General features: G+C 45.3%; 2 protein-coding genes and 1 long non-coding RNA gene across 4 annotated transcripts; 1 reads left to right on the top strand and 2 right to left on the bottom strand.

Moving 5' to 3' along the window:
* Positions 1 to 413: 413 nt before the first annotated feature.
* On the top strand, positions 414 to 14,824 carry NMD3 (NMD3 ribosome export adaptor). 2 transcript variants are annotated; one of them, XM_064385122.1, is made up of 15 exons: positions 414 to 697; positions 7,614 to 7,748; positions 8,270 to 8,366; positions 8,828 to 8,908; positions 9,143 to 9,271; positions 9,772 to 9,862; positions 9,997 to 10,075; positions 10,354 to 10,450; positions 10,652 to 10,769; positions 11,282 to 11,427; positions 11,923 to 12,035; positions 12,672 to 12,744; positions 13,204 to 13,310; positions 13,565 to 13,635; positions 14,058 to 14,824. In XM_064385122.1, exons 1-15 carry the CDS (start codon positions 573 to 575, stop codon positions 14,189 to 14,191), a joined length of 1,596 nt encoding a protein of 531 aa, XP_064241192.1. In that variant the 5' UTR covers positions 414 to 572; the 3' UTR covers positions 14,192 to 14,824. The 2 variants fall into 2 exon arrangements, with proteins under 2 accessions (XP_064241192.1, XP_064241191.1); XM_064385121.1 differs by lacking the exon at positions 414 to 697 and adding an exon at positions 7,459 to 7,527.
* On the bottom strand, positions 6,722 to 7,310 carry LOC135278556 (uncharacterized). Its single transcript, XR_010346019.1, has 2 exons — positions 6,861 to 7,310; positions 6,722 to 6,757 (listed from the first exon to the last, which is right to left on the bottom strand). It is a non-coding gene; the product is annotated as an uncharacterized LOC135278556 (long non-coding RNA).
* Positions 14,825 to 19,523: 4,699 nt separating the features above from the next.
* Positions 19,524 to 22,871, bottom strand: LOC135278552 (serine palmitoyltransferase small subunit B-like). Its single transcript, XM_064385120.1, has 2 exons — positions 22,123 to 22,871; positions 19,524 to 20,564 (listed from the first exon to the last, which is right to left on the bottom strand). The coding sequence occupies exon 2, from the start codon at positions 20,544 to 20,546 to the stop codon at positions 20,304 to 20,306; it is 243 nt and encodes an 80-aa protein (XP_064241190.1). The 5' UTR covers positions 20,547 to 20,564; positions 22,123 to 22,871; the 3' UTR covers positions 19,524 to 20,303.
* Between the last annotated feature and the right edge of the window lie 5,024 nt (positions 22,872 to 27,895).

Here is a 27,895-nt window from a genome sequence, read left to right as displayed (position 1 = left end):
CTTTCTCTTAATCACACACAATGATCAATATTCATGCAGCAAAAGCAGCCCTGTCCTCTCGCCCTTACCCAAATAATTTCAGTTATTTTTCTCTCAAACACCAAACAACAGCTGAATATCCTGAAATCCCACCATGAACTGAAAAACTGGGAGGTCAGGAGCAAAGCTGGACTCAAAGTGCAGATTCTCAGATCCAACATCAAACCACCCAAAGCAGCCCTGATGCAAACTTGTTGTGGTCAAGGGAGTCAAGGAGCTGAAGCTAATGAAATGTTCAGGGGAAATAATCTCAGGAAATTGAGAATTCAGGGTTTGTGAGCTGACAAAGGAGGGCTGATGCCTCCTGAGGTGCTCCAAGGGAGCTTGTCCCAGAACTCCACCAGGAACAAATAAAAGGACAAGGGCTCCTCTTGACTCTGTCCTCACACCCAGCGAGGAAAACCCAGCCTGCACCAAACAAAGCCCCTTGCTTCAAAGCACCATCAACTTTGTCCTTCACATTCCTTCCAATAAGCAATCTTTTGTCTGAATTTGAGGAGCCCAAATCCTGAGAATATCTCCAGGCAACTTCCATGGGAACTCCCTGGCTGGAAGGCTCTGATTCACGGGTGGAGGTCAGAATTAGCTCCGAGAATTCCCACTTGTCATCATCCCTGCCTGCCCCACCCTTATTTCAGCAGTTGCTCCATCAGAACAGGTAAGAGTTGATAAACTCTGCTGATCCTGGGGTTTCAGACAGCCAGGACAGCCAGGGCCTCCTATTTATTGGAATAAGGAGGTCCAAGCTCAAAATAGGCTATGGAAATTGTTTTATGTGGCCTGATGTAAGTTAGAGCCCTCCTCAACCAACACACATTAGTCTGGGTTTAAAAGTGAAATTAAAACCATGCACCCTCTGCATCAAAATAAGAATCTCAGTGCTGGAATATGCCCAGGCAAGAGGAAAAATTCAGGAAACAGGACAAAAAGGAGAGGGCAAATATCCACGTGACATAAAATAGGGTAAATCTGGCAAATGCATATTAAAAAAACCCAAAAAAACAGATTCTGCTTTTCTTACAATGACTGAGCAAAGAGGGAGGAAATGAAGGTAAATTGTGGCAGGGTCAGGAATAGATCCATTGGCAACCAGGCTGCTGTTCCCGTTATTTTCTCTGGCAGCTCCTATCTTTGCTTTGTAATCATGGAGCAAATCAGAAATCTCTCTTTATTTCAAGGTCGTACTCAAGGATGAGTTACACTCTGTGAATTTTTAGGAGCTTTAGGCACTTAAAAGAAAAAAGAACAGGGGGAGAAAATGCAGGTAAAATGTCCATTATGGGGAATTTGACACGAAACAAGTGAAGCCAGGCTCGGGATAAAGCAGCTGGCATGGAAAGGGCTGGGATGGGATTGCAGCACCCTAATTAAGGATGGGGAGCAACAGCCTCGCCCATGGGGCTGGCAGAGGAAAGGGCTTCCAGCAGCTCCTTGCATTTCCCACAGCCACAAATTGCACAAGAGAGAAGCTCACTGAGGCAGTAATTATCTGCCAAATGCACAGAGATTGAGTGATTTATAAAGGAACAGCTCAAAAAAAGATGCTGTAAACTAATTCGGCACGTCCAGCTCTGGACACGATGGTGCCTCGCTCAGGGGAAGTTTGGGACACGTTTGGTATTTCACTCCAGGTAAATAATACATCCCAAGAAGCTTTCTCCACACATTTTTGATTTCCCTTTCCAATATTTCTCCCCATGTGAGAATTAAAGGTGAAATCAAGTGGAATCAGACTGGTACTGAGGTGTGGGTACCTACACCCAGCAGTCCGTGCTGCCTCAGCCTTGGTGTGGAGACACATCAAAAAATTCCAAGTGCTTCCTGTGCCCAAACCTTCCACAGCTGGCTACAGGTGCCTCATGAGCTATCCAATAATCTGAGGTAATTGGTATCCAAATTTTGGCTAGTCTTGATATCCAAAAGCTCTTTCTTATCATAGATGTATTTTAGTGGCACCACCAGAATACCTCAGAACCCCACACCCAGTTCAGCATCAAAACTGGATTTTGGGGAGAAATCCTTCCCTGGAAGGGTGGGGAGGCCCTGGCACAGGGTGCCCAGAAAAAGGGTGGCTGATCCATCCCTGGAAGTGTCCAGGGCCAGGCTGGACAGGACTGGGATCAACTGGGACAGTGGGAGGTGTCCCCACGGCAGGGGTGGCACTGGGTGCGCTTTAAGGCCCCTTCCAACCCAAACCATTCCTCTCCAACCCTCTCCATCCATGCCAGGAGCTGGGCACTGAAACAGCCCCTTGCAGCAGCCCTGGCTCCCTGGCCTCTTTTCCCCAAGAAATCTTCAACTGCCAAACGAGCATCGCTGGGATCATCTTTCATATAAATGCAGATACTGCTAAATAAATAATGAGCTGCAGCAGCGGGATCAGCTGGGGAAGTTTCCACTCCCTTGGCCGTGCAGCGAGTCCTGGTTTTGCAATGTTCTGGCTGAGCAGCACCTGCACAAACACCTTTTCCCAGGGATGTGTCAGCACTCCGTGTCGTGCCTGTGCCAGCGAGGTGGGAGCGGTGGGGAAGGATCCAGCCCACGACAATTGCGACATCTCCCCCCCCAGGAGTTTATCTCCCTGGGTAATTGTAACATGCAAATGCCATCAGAGAGGACTGGAGCAAGCAAAAAGAAATAATGAATAGTTAAGAAGAAGGAGTTAATTGTCATTTAGCAAATTTCATTTATTTCAGCACATCTTAGGTTGCCATTGGGAAAATGCTTAATGTTAAAATGCCCCAGTGGTCTGGTGAAGCCCTGGGTGGACAGAGTGTCCCTGTCCTCCTCCTCCTCCCACTCCTCCTCCTTTTTCCATGTGTTCCTTCCCTGACTGTTTAAGAAATCTTCATTCACTGAACTGTATTTTTGGCATTTTCCCTGGTTTTTTTCCTCCAGCCAGACAGAGGCAAGAAAAGTCAGGAAAGTGAATCCGGAAATGTCAGCTCACTCCATAATTTTTATGTGCAGCTTTTGAGCAGGAATAATGTCCAAAATATTTTTATCTGCATATCGTTCTTCTCACGGTCTCTCATCAGAGAACTCAGAGTGAAAAATACACTCATTTTCCTGATCATAGAATTACAGAATCACTGTGGTTGGAAAAGATCTCCAAGATCATCAAGACCGACCTTTAACCCACTAAACCATGTCCCAAAGTGCTGTTTGAACACTTCCAGGGATGTGACTCCACCACTACCCTGGGGAGTCCATTCCAATGCTTGACCACTCCTTCAGTGAAGGACTTCTTCCTGATCTCCAGCTTGAACCTCTCCTGATGTCCACTCTTGTCCTCTCCCAGCAGCTCTCAGCTCACCCCACCCCTCACCAGGATTCCTTTAATGGGATGAGATGTTTTAGCTGGCACACGGAAGATTACCAAAGGCAAGTGGAAAGCAAACAGCTCCTGTACAATCATCCTCAGGTCCCTCTTGTGTTCTGATGAGCAAATATTTACCTTTTTAAAACAATTATTTCTTAGTCTGGGGTTCATGCCTAGTGCAGCCTAGTAACAAACACACCAGGACTAAAGCAACACCTCCTGGCTCCTGTCCCTGCTTTGCCTTAAAGTGAAACCTTTGCCATGGCTGTCCGTGGTTATCAAGGAAGGATAAGCCATGATGTTTGAGTGATCACAATTTCACAGAATCACAGAATCCCAGAATGGTTTGGGTTGGAAGGCAAATTAAATCCCGTTCCATTCCACTCCCTGCCATGGGCAGGGACACCTCCCTCTGTCCCAGGCTGCTCCAGCCCCAGTGTCCAGCCTGGCCTTGGGCACTGCCAGGGATCCAGGGGCAGCCACAGCTGCTCTGGGCACCCTGTGCCAGGGCCTCACAGGGAACAATTTCCCCCTCATATCTAACCTAAATCTACTTTCATTAATCTGGGATGTCTCCTTGTTTGAGCAGCTCAATACGGTTTGGGTCATTTTGATTTATAAAGGCTACAAAGAAAAATCCCACTGCTTGTAAGCCCACAACAGGCACAGCAGGAGTTTTTTAAAGGTTCCAGGGATTTAGGAAGCAGGGGGTGCTGTTTGTTCCCCTGACTGCACAAAGCCAACAGCTCTGCCTCTGAGCATCCAGCTATTCCCAGCTGCCTCAGCAGGGCTGGGAGTTTTCCCCCTCTCTGACACAGGGCAGCACTTCCAGAGGTGTCCCTGAACTGCATCCAACGTGTTGGACGTGCAAGTTTCACACACACATGAAAAGAAAGCCAACCCACGGTATTTGTGCTGTGACAACACTCATTAAAGCTGGTGATGCAACACAGTTTCACCTCCATCAGCTGAGAGTGGAATGTCACAATATCCCCATCCCTGTCACAAAGCTATTTTAAAGGAGCTCTTCTGGCTCCTTTTGCTCCTGCCTTGAAGTTCAGCAGTGATAATGCTGGTGTAAATTGGATTGCTAATTGAATTCCTCACAAGAACTGAAGAAATAGGCAAGAACTGGAAAATAACTGGAGCATTATCCCAGTACATTTAGTGCAGGTGAACGCACAGCAAGCAGCCCCTGGAAGTGCTGTGTCCCAGGGGAATCAGGGAATGTTATTCCTCCCGTTCAGACCACAGAGGACACGTTGAAGCAGCAGCCCTTGCTGAAATTAACAGTTTGCAACCTCCCAGCTGCAATCCATGATGAAAATCAAGGAGATCCCCGCTTTTCAAAGGAATAGACCTCTTGGAGATGTCTGATTACAAACTGGGAGATAGATCCTGGCTTGGAATAAATGTGGGAGTTGCCACCTCACACCAGGGCAGGCACAATCTGTTCCTGCCCAAGAATGTCTCCAGTGGCACTGGGAGCTGAAACAGCTCCTGTAAAAAGCCCTGCCTTTAATTCCCCTCTCTGAATCCTGGTGACTCTTCTTTGTTAATTCCTCTCTCTGAATCCTGGTGACTCTTCTTTGTTAATTCCCCACCCTGAATCCTGGAAATTCCTCTGTTGTCAGAATGGAAACTGCTCAACTTCTCTAAATCGTGGCTTCCTGCAATAGGAAGAGGAGCAAAATTGTTGGGAATGTGTGAACACTTGCGAGAAATAGATTTGTAAAGAATTCTAGAATAGATTTGTGAAGAAATACAGACTGGGTGTCTCCAGAACTAAACTGGGCACCAGAAGGGTGATTTATTGTTATTGCACAGCCCTTCCCATGCTTCCATCTGGACACTGTTACTAAAATCCTACAGTTAAAGGAGGATGTTTTTATTGCTTGTGACGTGGAGGTGCTGTGCACACTGCTCTGAATCCCCAGTTTACATGGGAGTGAATAGGAAAAAATAAGTGTAAAACACTTTTTGGTTCTGTTCTTAAATTCCTGGAGTTTTACACTGAAATGAGCACAGGAAATGAAAACAGCAGCGCAAAACAAACCCTCCTTGGGGAGGTCAGAGCAGCTCCTCAGCAGGAGAGGTCCAGGAGGTGATGGAGCACCTCCTTTCCTGGATCCAGTGAATGTGAGGGAACAGTGACCTCAGGTGTCTGTTCAATTAATCACAGGGATATTCCCCGTGAATTTACCATTCCGTTGGACATTCCTACTGAAAATGAAGCTGCTGGGAGCTCTCATCACTGGCACAAAGTCTCCTGGTTTTTCTGGCCTTGGCACTTGAGCTTTCCCAAAAACACCTACAGGGATTTTCTCGAGGGCCCAGCCACCTGCAAAAAAAGCCTGAGAGCAAATCTATATTGAAACCTGGTTTAAAATAGTGTGAAATTTTTAAATTTTACATATATTTAAATATATGTGTGTGCTCGCTGTCCTGGCCTATGACACAATTCCTTTAAATGCTGTGAAAGAATATGGCAGTAGAGGCAGAAAATGTCCTTATAAAATCAATAGAACATTTAATATTCACTGAAAATCACGTAAGAAATCAGTACAAACTGATATGGCTTTCACTAGGTGTGAGATTCAGGCTGCTTTGCTTTTTGCCTCATTTTGTGCAAGAATATAAAATCCTTCAGAAGTGGTTGTAACACAGTTTAAAATACAAATTTTCCATGGAAGCCAGATAACCAGAGCTTGCAGAGACAACACAAAGTACCTTGATGACTACAAAGAACCCAGTTCTGATATTCACTGAGGCTGTGCCTCGAGCTGAGGTGGGATTTGCTGTATTAGCACCAAAATTAGGTGGAGAAAATAAATCTGCAGCTGAAAAGAAATCTGCAACTGAAACTCTTCCAGCATAATCAGGATTCAATTCTCCTCCCAGTGACTTCAAAGATGTGGCTTCCACAAAGGACAGGCTTTGTCCTTCCCCTCTCCCAACGGCACTCCCCAAATGCCAGCCTGGAAGTGTTTTATTTCCTAAATCAAACATTGAGTGATTCATCAGAGCTTCAAAGTAAAAACTACGTAACACCCGCTGTGTAGCAGAGGTTCTGAAACAAAACTTCAGAGCAGGGAAACTTTTTTTTTCTTTTAATTGTGGGGTTTTTTTCATTGTTTTAATAATATGTTCCAGTGAGTCTCTAGAGAGGTCTGCAGAGAAACTTAATTTCAAAGGAGGAGAAGTAACTGTGTGAACACAAGCAGCACACTAAAGAAAAATGTGCCAAAGAATTATAAACATGGCAGACAGCTTGACAAGCTGTGATTTTCAGTCCTCGAGTGAAAGAACTCTTCATTTCCATCAGGATGTTACCACATTAAATAAATCCCACACAAGGTGTTGATGCAATTCAGCTTTATTTTTCTCCAGCATAACCTGCAGGAAACAAATGCTGATCCACAAACAAACCTTGGTGCCACAGAATCATCAAATGACAGAATGCTCTGGGATGGAAATGACCTTAAAGATCATTTCTCACCCCCTGCCACGGCGGTTCCTCCTCTCCACAGGGTGCTTGTGGTACATCACAAACGGAATACAAAGCGAAGAGACAGCATAGGCTTCTCCTTGTAAATGAAAATATCATTTAATTCCTAATTAATGAATTGTAACAGCGTACGTCCCTCACGGTTCCCGCCTGCTCCATGGCTCACTCACAGCCCTTTCCGGGCTCCCTCACGGCTCCCCCATGGCTCCCTCACGGCTCCTCCATGGCTCCCTCATGCTTCTCCGTGGCGCCTCCATCACGGCCCCCTCACGGTTCCCTCAGAGCTCCCACCCGCCTCTCCACAGTCCCCTAACAGCCCTTAACACGCTCCCTCTCGGTTCAGCCATGATCCCCTCACGGCTCCCTCACCGCTTCCCCCGCCTCTCCATGGCCCCTCACGGCCCTTTCCGGGCTCCCTCAGGGCTCCCCCACAGCCCCCTCACGGTCCCCCCTGCCTCTCCATGGCTCCCTCCCAGCCCTTTCCGCGCTCCCTCACGGTTCCCGCCTGCCTCTCCGTGTCCCCCTCGCTCCACCCTCCCCGGGCCGGGCTGGGCTGGCCCCGCCGTCTCCTCCCCTTCCTCTGCCGGCCGGAAAGCGCCGCGTGTTCCGCAGCCATGGAGTACCTGCCGGTGCCCGCGGCCCCGGCGCAGGGACACATGTGAGCGGTGGCGGGGGGACCGGGGTTCCCGCTGCCTCTGACCGTGACCGTGACTAACTGTGCTTCTCTCTGTCCCCGTGTCCCAGCCTGTGCTGCCAGTGCGGCGTCCCCATCCCGCCCAACCCGGCCAACATGTGCGTGGGCTGCCTGCGGGCCCAGGTGGACATCACCGAGGGCATCCCCAAGCAGGGCACGGTGCACTTCTGCAAGCAGTGCGAGAGGTGAGGAGCCGCGAAATCGCGGGGGATGGCAGCAAAATGCCCTCGGAATTTGCATCGGTCTCGGGGTTTAGCGGGGCAAAAGCACACGGGTTTGGTGAGGAGGAGCTCAGCCTGGAGAAAAGGAGGCTCAGGGGGAAACTTTGGCTCTGCACAATTCCTGACAAGAGGGCACAGCCAGGGAAGGGTTAGTTTGGATATTGGGAAAAGTTTTTCATGGAAAGGGATGTCCAGCCTGGCACAGCTGCCCAGGGCACTGGTGAAATCCCCATCCCTGGAGGGGTTTAAAAGCCCTGTGGATGTGACATTTGGGGACGTAAATTATATTTAGTGGAGACTTTGGCAGTGCTTGGCGAATGAACCCAGTCCCCTTAGCCACTTTGCCATGATTTTCTTTGATTCTAAAAGTTGTGGCTGCGTTGGTGTTACTAAACTGAAAGCTCTGGAAGTAGCTGCTCATCCTTGGAGTGATTTAAGGTGCTCAAGCAGCTTTAACTTGCTGTGAAATGCTCCCTGCATCCCAGGTACCTCCAGCCTCCAGGAACCTGGATCCAGTGTGCCCTGGAATCGAGGGAGCTCCTGGCTTTGTGTCTGAAGAAAATCAAAGCTTCCCTGAGCAAGGTGAGAAGCTGATCCTGCTGGGGTTTCACAGCCTGGCCACATTTGTTGCTGTAGAGATGGGAGCTGAGCAGAAGGAACTGAGGGAAGCTTATGTGGTTTTAATGTACTTAATTTCAGAAGTTTTTGCGCATTTGAGAAATTATTTATGCAATATTCTTTCTCACTGGCTTATATGAAAAAGGGTTGCAGAGGTCTGTATATAGATTGACTCAAATTCACATGTTTCAGTTGAATAAAGCATCCCTTAGGTTCAGAATATTATTAGAGGGAAGGACCTGAGATTGAGCATCTTGATTTTATGTCAATCATCCTCCAAGTTCTAGCTAAGCACTATTGAATGGATTTTGGATATTAACATATATATATTTTTAATTAAGATTATTCACTTCATTGCTATAGACCGTTTGTGCTTGTAGAGTTAGGCTTGGTTTTACTGAGCTCTTGTGCTTCCCCACGGGCAGGTCCGGCTGATTGATGCAGGATTCATTTGGACAGAACCACATTCCAAGAGGCTCAAGCTCAAATTGACTGTTCAGAAAGAGGTAACTGGAACATAACCTTCTCCCTTTGGCTTTTAAAAAGCTTTCGTGGCAAACAACAGGATTTTTAAATTATTATTTTTCTTATTATTAGATTTTATCCTGCCTAAATTTTGTCACTAAAGTGCCATTCATCAGAATGAAGAAAGTTATTGTCTGCTCCAGTAAAGATGGGAAAACACTGCAGTTATTTGTGACCCAAACAGAACTTAAACCTTGAACACTTTGGTTTTGCAGGTGATAAATGGGGCAGTTCTGCAGCAGGTGTTTGTGGTGGAGTACGTTGTTCAGTCTCAGATGTGTGAAGATTGTCACAGGATTGAAGCCAAGGATTTCTGGAAAGCTGTGGTGCAAGTCAGGCAGAAGGTAGAGGCAAACTGAATTTTTATTTGATCGTGGCAGAACAATCAGGCAAAGAATTGGGTGGTTTCTGGATTTCTCAGACAAAAATGTACTCACACTTAGCCACAGGGATATGTTTTATGTTCAAGGTTATTGAATTTTTTCTTACTCAGTTTAGAAAAGCTTTCTGCTGTCCAGTATTAAAATTCTTTAAAATGATGCTGGCAGGAGGATCTTGTGTGGATAACTAAATACCCTCCTGTATTTTAAGGCAGTTTGGAAACAGTGGGACAAATATTTAATTTTTCTTTAAAGGAAATAGATCTCTCTAGCAACCAGTTACACAAAAATGAGAAATGGAAGCTTTCAGTAATTTGGTATAAGTAGAGCACTCTGAAATCTTTTTGTTTACTTGGATGTTCTTTCTCTAGGTGGTCTCTTCATATAAATGTTTATTCTTCAGAGATCCTGGTTTGTCCTTCATGCTTCTTAAATAACCTTGATGCTTTTGTGTTTGGCTTTAGACTGTGCACAAGAAGACTTTTTACTATTTGGAGCAGCTGATTTTGAAGCACAGGCTCCATCAAAACACACTAAGAATCAAAGAAATCCACGGTGAGTGGGGCTGGAGGCAGAATAACCCGGATTTATGATGGATGTTTTCATGTGTGTGTGCTGGGAGCTGTGCAGAGAAAAGCTTATGAATTATATTTGATAGGATATAAATAGATTTGTTTTCTTGCTTTCAGATGGCCTGGATTTCTATTACTCTTCCAAGCAACATGCCCAGAAGATGGTGGACTTCCTTCAGTGTACAGTTCCATCCAGGTACAGCTCTCCTGTCCATTGCCTTGAGCACTCAGAGCTTTGGGGAACTGTCTTAAATCCTTCCTTTTAAAAGAATTTTGTAAGGGCAAGTGAAAGGAATCTGTATTTTAATCAAAACAGACTAAATCCCTTCTACAAAAGCCCTGTATTTTCCACTTAGCCATGGTAAAATTTACCTCTGTTTCCTTAATATTTGTGATGCAGACACTTTGTTCCAAGGATCTCCTGTTCCAAGTATGTCTCTTGTTTCCTGAGAACTCTGTTTTTGTGTTTTACAGATCCAAATCGTCCCAACGTTTGATCTCCCACGACATTCACAGTAATGTCTACAACTACAAAAGCACTTTCTCTGTGGAAATTGTTCCCATATGCAAGGTAGCTTCCCTCTGCTTCACCTTTAGGGTGTTGTGGGAAGAGCTGGGATTTGGAGATCGTGGGGTTTGGGGGGTAGGGAGGGATCCACACAGGAAATGCAGAAGTTACTGGGGCTAGAAAAATAAAACCACAAAGTTTAAAATTGTATTTCAGAAGATTTGGTTGGAAATGGGAATGTCAGTTGTTTGTGTTGGTTTGCAGGACAATGTGGTGTGCTTGTCACCCAAGCTGGCCCAGAGTCTGGGGAACATGAGCCAGATCTGTGTGTGCATCAGAGTGACCAGCACCATCCACCTCATCGACCCCAGAACTCTGCAGAGTGAGTTTGGGTTTTCCTCAGCCCCTGATGGTTCTGCTGGCACAATTACTGTGGGTTTGTTTCCATAAAATCTTGGATCTTTGGACCTTACTGTTGTTAAATTTGTCTGTACAGTGGAAATTCCGTAATGAGCTGAGAGTTCTCCTAGCTTGATTCCCATAGGATCCTGGGCAGAATGTGCAGGCTCAGTTTGAACTCCTGGATGTTCTGAGCATTTACCTGTGTCAGCTTTATTCTCCTACAGTTAGATGGCATCTGGATTAAAATTTCAGCCACTTCAGTACCATTAATTCTGTGCTTTGCTTGATGTGTGCTGGGGAGCTTGGGCAGCAGAATCCCTCTAAAAGGATGGATCCAGGAATAATTCCTTTGAGTAAAGTCTGGCACAGATCAGCTGCTCCTGCAGCAATGTGGGTCATGTCCTAAATAACTGTGTTACATGTCTGGCAGTTCCCTTCATTTTGGTTAATGGGTTTTTTTAACAAGAAATTCTCCCCCTGATGATTTTGCAGTTGCTGAAATTGATGGGAACACCTACTGGCGCCACCCCTTCAACAGCCTCTTCCACCCCAAGCAGCTGGAGGAGTTCATCATCATGGACATCAACAGGGTCAATGAGAGGAAAAAAGGTGCTGGGGCAGGAGCTCGGTCAAACAAGGTGAGAATGTCTCTGTTTCATTCATGTTTTGGGCCTTGTGCTCAGCTGAATTCATGATCTGGGCTCTTCTGGGTCTTGCCACTGGCAGAAGCTTTCCTTGGGACCATTTGGTTTGGAAATGGCACAGGCAGGATGTGAATTCCACTACCAGGAATTCTGCTTGCAGAGTTTAAACTCTGCTTGTTAGTGGGGATTGAAATATTAATTTTGCAGCTTTAATGACTGAATTGGTTTTGTTGAAGCATTTTTTTAATCAGAATTAATGGATCTTCTCAGTTAAAAGCTAAAATATTTATAGAAACAGCCTTTGGGAATTCGTGGGAGTTGCCATGTCCATTTCCTTACTTTTATGGAATGAGAAATGAGAAACAGCAAGGGATACATTGGATATGTGATGCAGAAACACAAGATTAATGACAAGTGGACTTTAAATCAGTGCAGATGTTGGGGTTAAGCTGGGTTTGGTTAAGAAATGTTTATTTTTCTCTCCCAAAGCACACTCTGGCTGAAGCCTGGGTCAGGAAAACCTCGGAGCTGGACACAGATCACCAATATTTCTGCTGCACTCACCTGGGGCACATCCTGAATCCTGGGGACCTGGTCTTGGGGTCTGTTCTTCTTTTCTAAAACTTCTGTTGAATGATTATTTAATGACTGAATTAATGTGCTAGCAAGAAAGTGTTGAACTGTTCTGATTTCAAAATGAAAGCAGCAAAAGGGGTGGAATCATTCTGGTCCTAATCCAGGAAATCTATTTTCTAGAAGGAGTTTTCATGTAAAATTTGTTAGAAATAAGAGAGCTGATTGCCTTCAGAGTGCAGCTTGGAATCACAGTTTAGCCACAAATAAATGGGAAGGATTTTTAAAACTCCAATTAATTATTTCTTTGCTAATTAATATCATATACAGTGATAACAAATGGGAATTCTTTGTAGGATTAGGCAAATTAAGTGATGCTTACAAAGGTTTAAACATGAATGTTGTGAGCCCAGCAGAACTTCAGTGGATGTTGCAGTTTGGATTCCAGAGGTTGGGAAGTGCCAACAGAACAGGGTTTGGGAACAGCAGCTGCTCAGACTTAGGAGAGCTGGACAATTACCTGGATTTTTATTCATTTCCCTTCCTCTGGAAATATTTCTGTTCCTTAGGAGCTGCACCTTGCACTGAGCTGCCCTTTAGCACAAACCTGATACATTGAGGTTGGGTTTTTATAAAGCACAATAAAACCCCAGTTTCTATTTTAGCTTTGACTTGGCCAACTGCAACCTAAATGATGAATTTGCCAACAAGATGAACCCCCAGCATATTCCTGACGTGGTAAGAAAATCCCTTTCTCTGTCCAAAGTTCCCTCCATTACCCAAGCCAGGAGGGAGTGTGATTTTATAATGAGCAGTGCCTGAAGCAAGAGAGGATATTAACACTGAAATTTGAGCATCATCTGATTTTGAAGGATTATTTCCTTAAATATTTTAGTGATAGTTAAATTATACATTTATTGTTGGGTTTTTTTCCAATTGCCATGGTCAGATAATACATTAATTGTTGGTTTTATTCCAATTACCAATCACTGGCTGCTGAAATAATAACTCCAGTGTGTGCCTGTCCCTTCAGGACCATTTCCCAAGTGTTTGCAAACATTTGAACCAACAAACTCCCTGTAAATTCAATATAACCCTGCTGCGTGCCAGTCCCGCTGGTTCTAGATGCCCAAACGTGGATTTGGGTGCTGGTTTGGGATTTTGGGAGGTGGAAAAAGGAGCTGCTTTCCCCTGCAGGTGCTGATCAAGAAGAGCTACGACCGCTCCAGGCGGCAGCGCCGCAGGAACTGGAAGCTGAAGGAGCTGGAGAGGGACAGGGAAGCCTCAGACACAGATGATGAAAGGTTCAGTATCTGCTCTCCTTGTTCAGTGACAAAGCAGCTTCTACATAACCTTCAGCTGAGAGGAAAAAAGGAGAAAATGGGAGATAAATGAGTTGGGAATTAATAGGTGAGGGTAGAACAGCGGCAAGAACGAGTTGGAAATGTGGGGATGCTCTCAGGTCTGCTGGGGTTTTGTTTCTGTGATTTTACTTTGTTGCATGAATTTCCATAAATCCAAAGGAACAGGGATTAAATACATCCCACATCTTTTACAGACAATACCAGGACTTCCTGGAAGATCTGGAAGAGGATGAGAACATAAGGAAAAATGTCAACATTTACAGAAGTAAGCCCTTTCTAACTCCTTCAGTGGGTGTAATTAAATCATGTTTGAGGCAAAACAGTTTTACTGGAATTCTCTATTTGCATTCTCCAAACTCTTCATGCCTGGAGAAATGCTGTAAAGTATTTCACAGATGTGTTTCCCCTGTTGGGTTTTGTTTCCTTGCCTTTAAGTGAAAGAGAACTTTCCTCTTGTACCCAAAATCTCTGCTGGGTGAAGGATTTGATACAGAATTCAATTTTTTTTCCATGAGGGGACTGTTGAGTTTTTAGGAGGAATTTTTGGTTTTTTGTTTTGTGGTTGGTTGGTTTTTTGGTGTTGTTGGTTTGATTTTTTCCCCCATTTTCCCTTGGGGTTGCTCTGGTGTTTTGGGGTTTGTTTTCTTTGCTTAGCTGTTTCTTTGGGGGGTTTGTTTGTGTTTTTAGATGCAGATATTCCAGTGGAGAGTGACACAGATGATGATGGAGCTCCACGGATCAGCCTGGCTGAAATGCTGGAAGATCTCCACATTTCCCAGGATGCCACTGGAGGGGAGGGGGCAGAAATGCTGACAGAGTAAGAACAGTGCCTTACATCCAAGAAATATTCCCTTGGGGAGCAAAAACTCCCCAGACCATAATTAACCACCACAAGGCCAGGAAAAGTGACAAAACTCCCACTGCACCCCAAAATAACGGCCTGGAATTCGTATTTTACAGATGATATTCCAGAGAATCAGCAATTAAAGTTCAATTTCGGGTGGAAGCATTGCAATATAAATTCCAGAAGTTCCTCCCATCCCTGAGGGATCTTTCCATGCAATTTCTGCAGTGGAGAAAATAAGGAAGGAAGTCCAGAGGGAAAGATTTTAATGCAGTTTGCTGGATTTTAGGTAGAGTCCCTACCTACTGTTACAGCTTTAATTTCTCACATGGGGAAAGTTTTCCCCATTTTTTGGCACAATGGTTTGAAGCCTTTTATGATACTGGTAGGTTATTCCATATATCCATATTTGGGGAAGCTCAAGACTAATTTCTGTTCCCTCACACAAAGAAAACTTCCCTGCAAAGCCCTTGATCAGAAAGATTGGAAAATCCTGTGGAGTGTGATGAGTATTGAACTCTGTCCCATGTCTGGATCAGTGGATTAAAAGCAACATGCTCAGCAATTAATTAATAAACCAGCTATAAAGGATTAAAAACCTCTCAAGATACTTTGATTTGTCATTTTTTAGTTCATTTTCAAATCCAGTTGCACTCTTCAAGTCCAAAGAGGACAAAATAATGAACTCCCTGTTGGTGGCAGGTGATGGGGGAGTAATAAAATCTGGGTTTCAACTCTGCTGTTTTCATCAATCCTTTTCCTCCTCCCTGTTTCCCTTGCTGGAGTCTCTCAGGAATGTTGGATATTTGCTGTGCTGTCTCATCCTGTTTATCCCTGGAGATCTCCCTCTTCCTTTCCCCCCTTTCTTGTGCTGCTGAAGCCTTGACTCCAAGGATTGCCTGGGTTTGTGGGATTTGTTTGGCTGGGGCAGCTCCCCACAACCAAAGTTGGGTCTCTTTGTAGGTTCCCAAGTTTCCAGTGCCCCTTTGGGAGCTCAGAGGGGTTTAGGGAGTGACCAACAAATGAAATATTTGCCAATATTTTCACTGCCACTGGAGCTAACAAAGGCATTCATTATCATGGATAAAAGTTGTCACTTGCCCTGCAGCTCTTCCTGAAAAATCTCTTGAGTTAAGCCACAAAAAGCTCCTTTTATACAACAGAAATCCTTCAGGAATTTAAGTCAGACCTGCTCAATGATGCATTTCCACCCAGATGTTGATGAATTTTGAGTTGGAAGTCATGGGAGAAGCTGTGCAGAACTTTGGAATTATGTTTTGCTCAGAGAAAATGGTGAAAAAAATGTGTTGTATAAGTCAGACCTTACAGCACAAAAGCTGGATAACTGAGGGGGAAAATGATCAGAAAAAGGGGATTTGGGTGTGCAAACACTCATTTTTGATTTATTTTTCCCTAGATAAAAGTTTTGTGTGTTGATGATGAAAAGCTTAAGGTGATAATTTCACCTTTTAACTGCTTTAAAAACCTGTTAGTGGATGGCCTGATGTAACTCCAGGGGTCCCAAATTTTCCCAGATGGAAATTGCTGAGGTGAAATATTGATGGGAAAACACTTTAAACCCCAGGCCAGGTGCCTGAGCTTGGCTGCAGTCCAGGGACAGCTCCTGGGCCAATTTGGGAGCTTGCAAGCTGAGGAACTGAGACCCTGATCTGGTGGGGACTTCAACAAAATCCGTGTTATTTTAGTCTCTTACTCTTGGAAGTAGCTTAAAATTGGGAATTCTGGAGGATTATTGTGTCAGGAAGTTTAACACAAAAAGTTAGACAAGGAGACAGATTCCTTCTGTTGGATTTTTGGGATTTGGAATCATTTCACTGGGATGCCAGTGGGAAGAATCTGGCTCCATTTCCACCCTGGGACTGACAGAGATTGATCCAGTCCCATCCATTCCCGTTCTCCATGGAAAAATCAGGATGTGCCTGTGCTGAAGGTGAGAGCCCACCTGGTGTCACTGTTCCTGCATGCCCAGGAGCTGCTCCCTGCTCCGAGGAAAAGGGGCTGAAAACTCAGCAAAAGCTCTTCATGCCCGTGCAGCTCTTGATATTTCAATTCAAAATAACACCAAGTTAAAGGAAAATGAGACAAAAACTGCTTTGAACGTGGTGTTGGAGGGTTTAATGACAGCAAAATGCTTCTTCTGCACACTGATCTCAACTCAGGGTCCTTTGTTTCAGCTGCACCTCCCAGAGCAGGTGAAAGAGTGGTGGGAATTGGAAATCCAGAGGCATTTGGGAATGTTTCCTGGAGCTCGTTCCAGGACATAATCATGCAACAAGGAATCTTATTGCTGTCAGAATCTCTTATTTCCTCCAAAATACAAGATATGAACCTGGTTAAGCCAAGTCAGAAAGAGAAAATGAAGTTTAAAACTTGTCCGGGTTTCAGCTCCAAAGAAAACCAAAGCCTGATGGTTAAGCAAGAAACTGAAGGGATTTTGTGCAATTTAAATATTCACCTTCCTAAAATGAAAGCATTTGGGATGACACAAATCCCCAACAAGGACTGAAAAGCCTTGAAAGCCAATTTTAAACTCATCTCTGGTCAGTGAGATTTGTGAGATGGAAGGAAACTCCTGAAGCTGTGAAATATTTGGTGCTGTTTGCACACCCTGTTGAGAGTTTGTGCTCTGAGGATGGTTCTTCACACCTTGATCCCTGGAAAAATATCCAAATAAATCTGATTTCATATGACATCTCTGCTCTGTACTGGAAATGTCAGCAGTACAGGAAGGAGCAGTTCCTGTCTCGGGGAGACTGGAACTCAACTGTTGCATGAAGCAGTTTCAGCTGAGCAGGGAATTCAGCAGAAACTTTCAGCCAGGCAGGACAGAGGAATTTCAGGTCAGCTCTGGAAAAGCAAACAGATCTGCAGAAACTCCCCCCTGCTCAGAGCAATCCCTGCAAGATGGAAATGGCCCGTGGGATGCAGAGGCCAGGAAGTGCTGACAGGTTCATTCTGCAAGCAGGATTTTCAGGTCAGGTAATGGAGAGCAAAGATAAGAACTGCAATTACACGTGGCTGGAAAGAAAGCAAAGTGCAGCTGTTGGAGTGCAAAACAATGACAGTAACAAGGAGTAAGAAATTACCTTAGAAAGCTTCTAAAAACTCCTGAAGTGACCAGCAGCAGAGGGGCTGAAATTCCACACGGACAGAACCATCTTTAGTGCCTTGAGGAAGTGTAAACACTTTGGGTCAATAAAATTAAAGTTTAATGGGAGATAAGGTGTGAAAGTCCTGCAATAAAATCACTCCTAAGGAGGACGCTGGGAATCCAGCTGGATGTTCTGGCTGGAAACATCAAAGGTCTCCTGGTGAGCAGCACGAGCAGCCTGATTTTAGCAGCTGGTTCTTGTTCTGTTCTTTAGTTTCCACTCTTGGTGAAGCAGTGTGGGGTAAGTTGTGCAATTTGAATATTTCCTTTTCACATGGCAGGGATCTGAAAGGTGCTGAATGTTACCCTTGCATTCCTTCATGCCAGGACAGAAACTTCCCTGGGACAGAGCCAGCTGAGCTTGGCGTGCTCAGGGAAGGGTGTGCAGGGAATATTCCATTTCCCATTCCTCTTGGAACGCTTCCTGCTCCAGCCATGCATTCATTCATTCATTTAGGTTTGGATCATTGAGCATCAGGTGGGAAAAACTCAGTGTTGTGGCCACTCAGAGCAGCCTGTGGAGCTGCTTGGAAAAATCTGGAGAAACATGGAAAGATCCTGTTCCACCCCAACAATCCCAGCCTGGGCATCCCTGGAGTGGTGCCCAATCTCTCCTGGAGCTCCAGCAGCCTTGGGCCATTCCCTGGGGAGGCTGGGCACTGCCCAGCACCCTCAGGGAGAAGAAGCTTTCCCTGCTCTCCACCCTACACCTCCCTGGCCCAGCTCCAGCTGTGCTGATCCTGATCCCATTCCCAGCTGAGCCTGACCTGACAAATCCAGACCCCTCAGGCTCCCGGTGCTCCAGCAGGAACCTGCCCAGGCAGTGCTGGGAACTGAAATGGGATGAAATGTTTTCAATCCTGGAGGCTTGGGACAGGCAGGGAAAAGGGGGTGATGAGGAAAACGAATCAGGAATTCTGGGGGGCTCCAGCTGCCACTTGGAGCTTGTTTCCTCTGCTGGATTTTGGTGCTCTCCTGGCTCTGTCCCGTTTCCCCCAGCCCAGCTGGGATCTGGGGATGGGAGCAGAGCCCCACCCCAATCCCATCCTAATCCTACCCTGTTGTGAAAGAGACACCAGGCACTGGAGGCAGCCCCAAACCCCACGTGGGAAAGAGCAGCAGTAACACAACCAGAGCAAAGTTCCTGCTCCTCCAGCCTGCTGTGGGATCCCTGAGTGCCCAGAAATGCTCAGGATGTCCTTGTGGAGTCCTGCTGGAGCTGAGGCTGCCCTGCTCCTGCCCTGGGCTCACTCCCAGGCATATCTTGAGCAATATTTATTTACACAGTCTTGAGAAATACAGATTTTGTACCTGTAATGCAAAGTACTGCCTGTATTTCTCTGTATTAGGGACTGACAGGCTGGGAAAAAATCAGTCTCCAAGTATAGTCTAATGATTGATATAATTAAAATATTGTGTGCTCCCTCTTGTTCCTAAACATCAGTAAATACAAATTATATTGATAAATATCAGTAAATATAACATACAGGATAAGCATGAAAGCAAATCTACACTAATCACTACTTCAACCATTATATTACTTGAATAAATCATCCCATTGGATCCAAATTCAAAAGTATTGAACAGATTTTTTTTTTAACAAACTTAGAGATACTTGGGCATTGTTCAAAGACTTGGGAGTTTGAACACAGCTATCCTCATTTTCCCAGAGAAATTATTTTCATCTCCTGCCTTATTTCCCCATAATTATAAACTGGGAAAGCAGCTGAGGTGACAAATGACATAATTGATGTCTTGACTTTGTTTTGTCGCCTCCTGTCACCAAGCCTCATTCCCTAATTCCCTGGATTGCCACGTACAGCAACAACCCATCCTCTGGAAGGAGAGAACATCCCAAGAGCTTGGAAAAAGTCCCAAAACTCACCTCAGTGTGGGTGGAAAATGTGGATTTGTGTCACCCTGTGTGTCCTGCTCTGCTCCCTTCATCTCCTGAGGATTCCAAACCCCGACTCTCATTGCCAAGCTCATCCCAGAGCAGCTCCTGCCCACTGCAGGGAGCTGGCAGCTCAGGAATCTGATGGTTTGAAGGCTAAAAACTCTTGGAATTTGGAACTAAAGAGTCCCAGCCAAATCCAGCATGTTATTTACAGCTCAGGAGTTCATCATTCAGGCACTGCTCAACAGGGAGAGTGTGAAAGGTGAAAAGGAGGGATTAAAGGGTTAGGAAAAAAGGAGACATTATATTTTTACATTTTAAGGGGTTTATTTTCAGCTTAAACCCTACCACAAGTGAATCTGTAGTGTTACATTCTCTATATGATGCACGTGATTTACTCATCTTCTAATGTAAACCAAAAATTATGTTTTTATAAAGCCCAAGAATCTGAGAATTTCACCAGAAATTTTCACAGCAGCACATCCTCACATGAATCAGTGGCATTGTTTGCATCATGATAACGAGCCAGCCAAGTAATTCATTGTATAAAACAATCAAGGAGACTGAATAAATCCTGAAATCATTCCATAAAAACACAGCAAGCTCAGGGATGCAGCTCCCACTCGTCCAGGATTTTTGTGTGCACGTCTCTTCTGGCAGACAAAAACAAATTCTGTCTCATTTCTCAGATGAAAACTTCCCATGTCCAAGCAGCTTTCCCTGGAATAACAAAATCTTCAGGGGGGTTGTTCCTTCCCCCTAGGATAACAAAATCTGCAGGGGGGGTTGTTCCTTTCCCCTTGGAATAACAAATTCTTCAGGAGAGTTGTTCCTGTCCCAATCCCAGCTCTGTAATTCCAGCGGGTCATTAAAATTGAAAGCTCTTGAAGAATCAAATAGTAAAAACACGGATTGATTGGAGCAAAAACAATTTGCTGTCAGAGCAAAACACAGAGAATAAAGCAGAGTTTGCTGCTCCTGGACAAAAACGGGATAAGGAAACTCTTTGATGCTGAGGTTTTACTTCACCACAGAAAGAGCATTTTCCCGTGGGTTTCCCAGGAAGCTGCAGAGGATCTGGAAGGCCGAGCTGGCGTGGAAAGCCAGGCAGACGTAGGTGGTGTAGAGCAGCAGCCCCAGCATGGCCAGGTTGAAGGAGTAGAAGAGCACCTTCTCCCAGGGCTCCATCAGGTAACTGCAGGTGATCAGCTCGAACTGGCAGAAGAGCCAGTACAGGTAACTCGGGGTGCTCTTCACATCCATCCCTGGTCCCTGAGCTCCCTGTGGGATGAAGAGTGGGAGATCATGGAAATGGGAACCTGGAAATGGGAACCTCACCTTGCACCTGAAAAATGGGGATCATGGAAAGGGGAACCTGGAAATGGGAACCTCATGTTGTTCCTGAAGGATGGGGGATCACAGAAATGGGAACCTGGAAATGAGAACCTCATGTTGTTCCTGAAGGATGGGGGATCATGGAAATGGGATCATGGAAATGGGAATCTTGAAATGGGAACCTCACGTTGTTCCTGAAGGAAAGGGGATCATGGAAATGGGAACCTGGAAATGGGAATCTCATGTAGCACCTGAAGGATGGGGGAATCACAAAAATGGGAACCTCACATTGTTCCTGAAGGATGGGGGATTACGGAAAGGGGAACCTAGAAATGGGAACCTCACCTTGCACCTGAAGGATGGGGGATCATGGAAATGGGAACCTGGAAATGGGAACCTCACATTGCTCCTGAAGGATGGGGGATCATGGAAATGGGATCATGGAAATGGGATCATGGAAATGGGAACCTCACGTTGTTCCTGAAGGATGGGGGATCATGGAAATGGGAACCTCACGTTGCACTAGCCTCACCAAGGAGGCTCCCTGAGAGCTCATTTCATCCACGAGCTGTGGCAATTCCATTCCCCAGGCCAAGATCTGCCAGAATTTCACCTTGCACTGGGTTACTCAAGGCTCTGTTGGAGCAGCTTAATTAAAACTCCCATTAAACCCTCTCTCCTTCCTCCTCCTCCTCCTTCCCACCTGTGGATTTCTACACAGAATTTGCTACAAGGCTGATTCCTACCACTGCAGACTGGATTTTATGTCTCGTGCTCCAGTTCCAGGTGCAAACTGAGAGCATGGAGAACTCCACACAAACAGAATTCCAATAAAAGGAAACTACATCCAGGTTACCCAGCTTTTTCTGCAGTAGGGATTGAATTGATCTGTTGCCAGAATGAAGAAATAATAATAATAATAATAATAATAATAATAATAATAATAATAATAATAATAAACACTATAATAAATTTCTTTTAAAGAAGAAATACATCAATGGTAGTAGTTACTGAGTGTTGCATTATGGCACCAGCAGGACACAGAACTGGAGAGGAAAAGGGAAAACAGGACTGTTTCAGTTATTGAAACTTTCTGTCCTTTGGTGAATAAGAGGAAACAAACCAAAAACTCTGATTTCCCACTTTTTAATTGGGAAGTAAAGAAATCCTGGTGGTGTGGAAAGAAATGTATCCCTCAGAAATTACATGCCATTAACTCCATAGCCCCAAACAGAGTGGGGTTTTACCCTAAAAAAGCCACTTCCCAGAGATTTTAGTGACATTTGGCTTCCATATCTCCCCCACCTCTTTTCTTCCTGCCAGGTGAGTGAAACAAATGCCTCTGTAGTTTGAAATATTAACAATTACTCGTGGCAATATCTTCATTAACCATCCCATTTCTGCCCTTACACACAGTTTTTACTAAATCAGGTGGCACCTGAGCCTCTTCCCACCAAATGCATCACTTTGAGGAAAAATTGGGGTTATAAAAAGCAGAACTCACCTGTGCCCCAACACGGCCGGGCAGGGGATGCTGTGGAGCCTGGCAGGGAGCAGCTGCTGTGTGGATGGAGAGGCAGAGCCCAGGAGCTCTGATCCTCAATTAGAGAGCGTGTCCTCCACTCCCCGCCCTCCTCCTCAGCTGCTGAAATCTCCTCTGGCCACAGGACTCCGATTTATGCAATAATTCATGCTCTGTCTGCACCACGCTCAGGACACAGCACCTGGTTCTTGGAGCTGAGCCCAAGCTCAAGGACTCTGCAGGGAGGAGCACACCAGGCAAAAAAATATTTACAGTTAATGCCTTCCTGATTTCAAACCTCCCAAAACACCTCTGCCCCTGTGGGGCTTTGAGCTCCTGCAAGGGGCAATTTAATGTCTACACAGAATTACGGGGTTAAGCAGCCACAAAAATGTGGCACAGGAAGGTCTGAAGTGAAGCCACCACCTTCTTTTGCAACCTCTGATCAGAATCATTTTCAAACAGCTCCAAATCTCTGCATCTCCCAAAGCTCATCCAGAAACCCCAGGGTGGAGGGAATTTGGGGACAAGGAAAAGAGGGTGAGTTTTCCTCAGAAAAGCTGCAAAATAAGAGCAGGCCACAAATGCTGGAGGCATTTTAATGATCTAATTGGGCAAGTAAACGAGGCAGGAATCTGCATAATAGATGGTGTTCTAAACTATCTGCCTGCAGCCAGATCATTTCCAAATATGAATCAGCTTCGCATGGGGACGATGTGCCACAAGCCATGTCTGAGCCTCACCTTCCCTCCCTCCCATCCCAAACACAGCCTGAGCTCACCTGCCAGCAAACCCTGCCCTACTCCCTCAACCTTCTGCTTTTCCCCCTCATCTTTTCCAACAAAATCAACTTTTCTGTTTAAGAACTGGAACTTTTCTGGTTAAGAAAAGGAAAAATAAAATATGGTTTAGGTCCTGCTACTCTAGCTAAGCTAGCAGCATCTGACTATCAGCTTCTCACAGAATCCTGGGATGGTTTGGGTGGAAGTGATGCCTCAGGTTTTAGCTTTTCTATATTTCACATTCTGTGCTGCTTTAGTGTGCAGTTCTGAGCTTCACATCAGGGGATGGTGAGCTCTGTGCACAGAGCAGGGAGACAAAACAATTCCTGCTCCAGCTGGGCACCAAGGACAAATGATCCCAATGCCAGCCCAGGAGCACAAAGCCCGTGGGCTGCAGAGAGAAAAACAAGCAGGGTGGGACTGCAGGGGCTGCAGTGGGATTGGCCACTGAACTGCAATGTGCACATGGAGCAGAGCTGAGCCCAGGGAGAGACCCCGGCAGCGCTCGTGCATTTTGGGGCCATTTGGGTTCATCCTGGGGGCAGCCCTGGCTGGGCTCTGGTGCTGCCCAAGGGGGATCCATGGAGGAGATCCTTGGAATCAATCCCTGCTTTATTCTGGAACTCTGGCCAGCCTCTGCTCTAGGGCAGCCTGCAGAAGGCACCAGAAGCAGGGATCCTGCACAAGGCTGGGGTTTTCCTCTGGAGCTCCAGGGCTGCTGGAGATGGGCCTGCTCTCCCTCTGGGAATGCAGAGCAGGAGAAAGCTGCTCCTCTGGGAATGCAGGGCAGGAGAAAGCTGCTCCTGTGGGAATGCAGGGGGCAAAGGCTGCTGTGCTGTCCCAGGCTCAGATTGTATCCAGGTAGGAATGCTTGGCTCCTCCCCTGGGCGGAGCATCTCCCCATGGGATGATGGAATTTTCTCAGCCATGCAGGGACACTCAGTGGCCATGGACAGCAGAGATCTCCTGGAGGGAGGATTGGCTGTGGGAGAGATAAAGAAAAAACTGCCCATGACCAGCAGAGAACTGCCCCCTGGTTCTAACAGCTGGCCCATTAACAGAGGACGTCCCCCTGGAGTTATGAGGGATGGGCCATGGAAAAGATAAAGAACATTTCTCCACCTGGTTTCAACAGCTGGTGTAGAATACACAGTTCTGGTTCCATCCTGCACTGCAGCCTAAGACAAGGACACCCCACAGAAACTGGATAAGGAATTTATGACTCGATCAGGAATTAATCTGGGCTGCACTGCTGGGACTGACTTGCTGCTCTTTGGGATGCAAATCCCAGAGTTTAATTAGGGCATTGCTGCCTGCCTCAGTCACCCCATTTCCCACAGCTCCCCACACCCGCCAGACCAGTCCAGGAGCTTCCTCAGCTCTGCACCAAGACAGGTCATTAACCGAGTGAGAGCATGGAGCTGGGATCTGCAAAAGCACAGGGATGTGCATGGAATATGCAAGGAATTGGCCCAGAGGATGGGACACAGCCTATTTCAGCTCGAGGGTGACACTGACAGTGTCACAAATGAGTGTCCCATAAAAGCTGGCCAGGGAATTAGGGCAGCTGTGAAACCCAGAACTGCCCCGAAGGCTTTCAAATAAAGATCTCCTTTCCTATTACCTCCTTACTAAAATTATCTCAAGTTTCATTTCCAGGTTGGAGAAAAGGCAACACCTGCTCAGCTGGGCTCTGCTTTCTCCGAGCTGGCACCAATATTTATTCCCCTCCATTCTTCCCCCATGCTGCCCAGGCTGGGGCATCACTCACCTGATACCTGCTCTGCTTTCAGGGGCAAAACAAATTAACTGGGAAGGAAAAGCCGCCTAAAACAGGTTGAAATTCAGAATGGCACAGATACAAAGCCTAGTCCCACCCTGGAACTAGGAGCTGATTAAACTGGGAATTCTTGAGACCAAGTTCTGACCATGCTGTTCTCTAATTTCTAGGATCATTCTGGATTTTTACTTTAAATCAGGGATGATACCACCCTTGCTATCTTGCAGATCTTCAGCACACATTGTACAAGAACTGACTGAAGCAGTAAGAAAGAAAATTTATTTGCTTCTAGTAAAGAAATAGCAGCATTTTTATAACAGCTTTACACTTGTAGTGGAAATATTTGTAGTCATAACAAGCACAGGTCTGTCAAACGCTATGGGAGATTTTATTAACAGGATTTTAAAGAGAATGAAGTACATTTGGAAGTGTTCAAGGCCAGGTTGGAACAGCCTGGGATAATGGAATTGTCCCTGCCCATGGCATGGGGTGGAAGTGGATGAGCTGTAAGGTCCATTCAACCCAAACCAGTCTGGGATTTTATTTTGTGATTCTCCACCAGATCATTCATTCAAAGAATGAACTGGAATATTCAAAGACTGTTCTTCCTGTCATTCATCCGCAGAAAATTCCTTCAGAACACCCTGCTAAAAATGACAGCCCAGGATGGGAATCAGGGATTTTCCACTGCTCAGGGATCTCACATTCCTTCGCCCTGCCATTGCCTCTTGTTCCCTCTCCTGCCCTCATTCACCTTGGAAGTTGTGAACAGTGGGAACAAACACACTCCAGAAATGCTCCATCCCTTCTCCCAGATTTCAGCTGCCTGGTTCCATCCCCAGAAATGCTCCATCCTTTTCCCAGGAGGATTCAGCTGCCTGACTCCATCCCCAGCACCGAGGGAACCCCAAAGCTGCCACAAAACCCAGCCCAGCTGCAGCAGAGACTGGAAGGGCTCTTTAGAGAGCAGCAAGGAATTTTAATTCCCTGCAGCACGAAACCTTCCTCCAGCTCATGCTGGGATCACAGGGAATGGTGCACAGGGCCTGGAATGTGCAAAGGAACATTCCAGCAGGGAATCATCAAAAGGACATTTGGGGGTTAATAATAATATAAATACAAAATAATAACGGGGTGTGCTGGCTTCCCTCTCCCAGCTGTGTCAACAACCACGGGCAAGAGCTGAGGATCCACCTGGGCTGTGCAGAAGATGCCTCTGGGAGATAAATCAGCACAGGGTGAGGGCCAGGGAGCTTGTTTTAGGAGGAAAGACAGGGAATTGAAATTTGGGCTTTTTAGGAAAATATTCAGTGGTTTTTGAATCAGCTCAGTGATTTTTTTAGGCGCCTCAGCCTGCCTGCTGAGGGCCAAAATGGCCACATCAGCCTGCCTGTATTTATCTGAAACTTGTCTCAAAAGAATATTTATCAATGTCATCAGAATGAAACTATTCCTGAGTTTATTTAAACTAAATTTTCTTGTATCTCCCTGCTTTTAAAATTCTGTTTGGATTTCTGGTGCTTTATAACTCTGTGGAAGAAGAAAATTCTGCAGAGCTGTAGAAGGAAAATGGGGTGTAGGTGACGGATAATAATGGGGAGGTTGCCAGAAGTTTCTTTCCCACTGAGGAATCAGCCCATGGGGGAGGCTAAAATACACAGAAATACATCATTTGCTAAACTATTTTATATTTCTTGCTCTCCACACCCCACAAATTTGGAACCTTTAGCTGTTTTCAGTCAGCTCTGGCCATGCTTGGTGGGAACACCTCTCAGAAAATGGATCTACCTTCTCTTTTATTTATCTACCTTCTCTTTTATTTCTGGGTAACAAAACTGACTAATTGAGAATGAGATTTTTGAGGCAGATTTTTTTTAAATCTTGATTAAAAAATTCTTGATTTTTCTTGCAGAATTTTCTTAATCTTGATGTATTTTCTTGTAGAAAGCAAATCTTCTGCATTTCTGCCCTGCCAACATAATCAGCACTGCTGCTGCTTTATTCATATTATTTTGACAGAGGTTCAGACCTTTCCCTGGATATGAATCCTCTTTATTTAGATATTTCTTTTACACATGTCCTAGTTTTTCTGGGGCTGTGGTCCAGAGAAATAAACAGGAATTTCTTTCTTCTTCTTGTAAGAAACAGGAATTTCTTTTCAGTGTAATAGTGGGTATTTCTTCTGTGGGGAAATTTTCCTGGTCAGGTATTTATTCCCATAAAATCCTGCTTTGCGTGAAGTTTCCCAGGTTTTATTGCTGTCTTCTGGAAACTCTTTCACACTTTGCAAAACAGAGGTTTCTGTTGTGCAGATTTATTTGCAATGGCATCAAGCACTCCCAGAGGGGAGTTATTTCTCTCCACACAGCTAAAATGTGGATTTTTTTGTTAAATATGATGCAGTTATTTGGTAAATTAATTAATAAGAACTGGAATTTTGCAGTTTTAATCTTTGTTCTGCCTCGGCCCCCTCAGAGCTGCCACAGGGATAATTTTTAACATTTCTTTTCTTTCTCCCCCTTTATATCCTCTTCTTATTAAGAGCCATTTGTCACTGTGGAATTTTCAGAATTTTAGTGTAGATGTAAAAATATCTTCTTTTGTACATATCCATCTTTATGATTAATAACAGACTGGCCTAAAAAGAGCAATTCCTTTCAGAATTATGAAAGGCTTTCATCCCATCTCCTCATCCGATCTGAAACGAGGACATTTTCACTCCTGGAAAAAATAAATGAGGTGTTGCCACTCCTCTAAATCTAAATCTGATCTCTCAGGCTCATTAAATCACCAGAGAGGGGTGGAGATTTCCTGGAAAATGCAGCCCTAGTGATCAAGTGATGGATAACTTCAGCTCAGGGCTAAACCTCACCTCAGGACAGAGAACTGCAGCAGCCAGATTTTACTTCTTTATTTTATTTACTGCCAGCCTCTCCAGTGGAACTCTCCCAGATGTTGAGTCTTAACTTCTTTTTTGCCAGGGTTGGGATAAATGTGTGAGATGGTATTTCTTGTTGGGACTCAGGTGTTTATCAGTTCTTATCCATGGCACAGTCTCACAAACCCTGAGCTCTGCAGCACTTCAATACAACAAACTGAAAATGCAGCCCCATCTCTCTGCAAGGTCTTTGAAGGATAAACTGCCCAATTAAGAAATGACACCACAATTATTTCTACTTTTAACCCAATAACC

The sequence above is a fragment of the Passer domesticus genome, chromosome 11, assembly GCF_036417665.1.
Source record: "Passer domesticus isolate bPasDom1 chromosome 11, bPasDom1.hap1, whole genome shotgun sequence".
Lineage (NCBI taxonomy): Eukaryota > Metazoa > Chordata > Aves > Passeriformes > Passeridae > Passer > Passer domesticus.
This window is presented reverse-complemented; position numbering and strand designations above follow the sequence as displayed.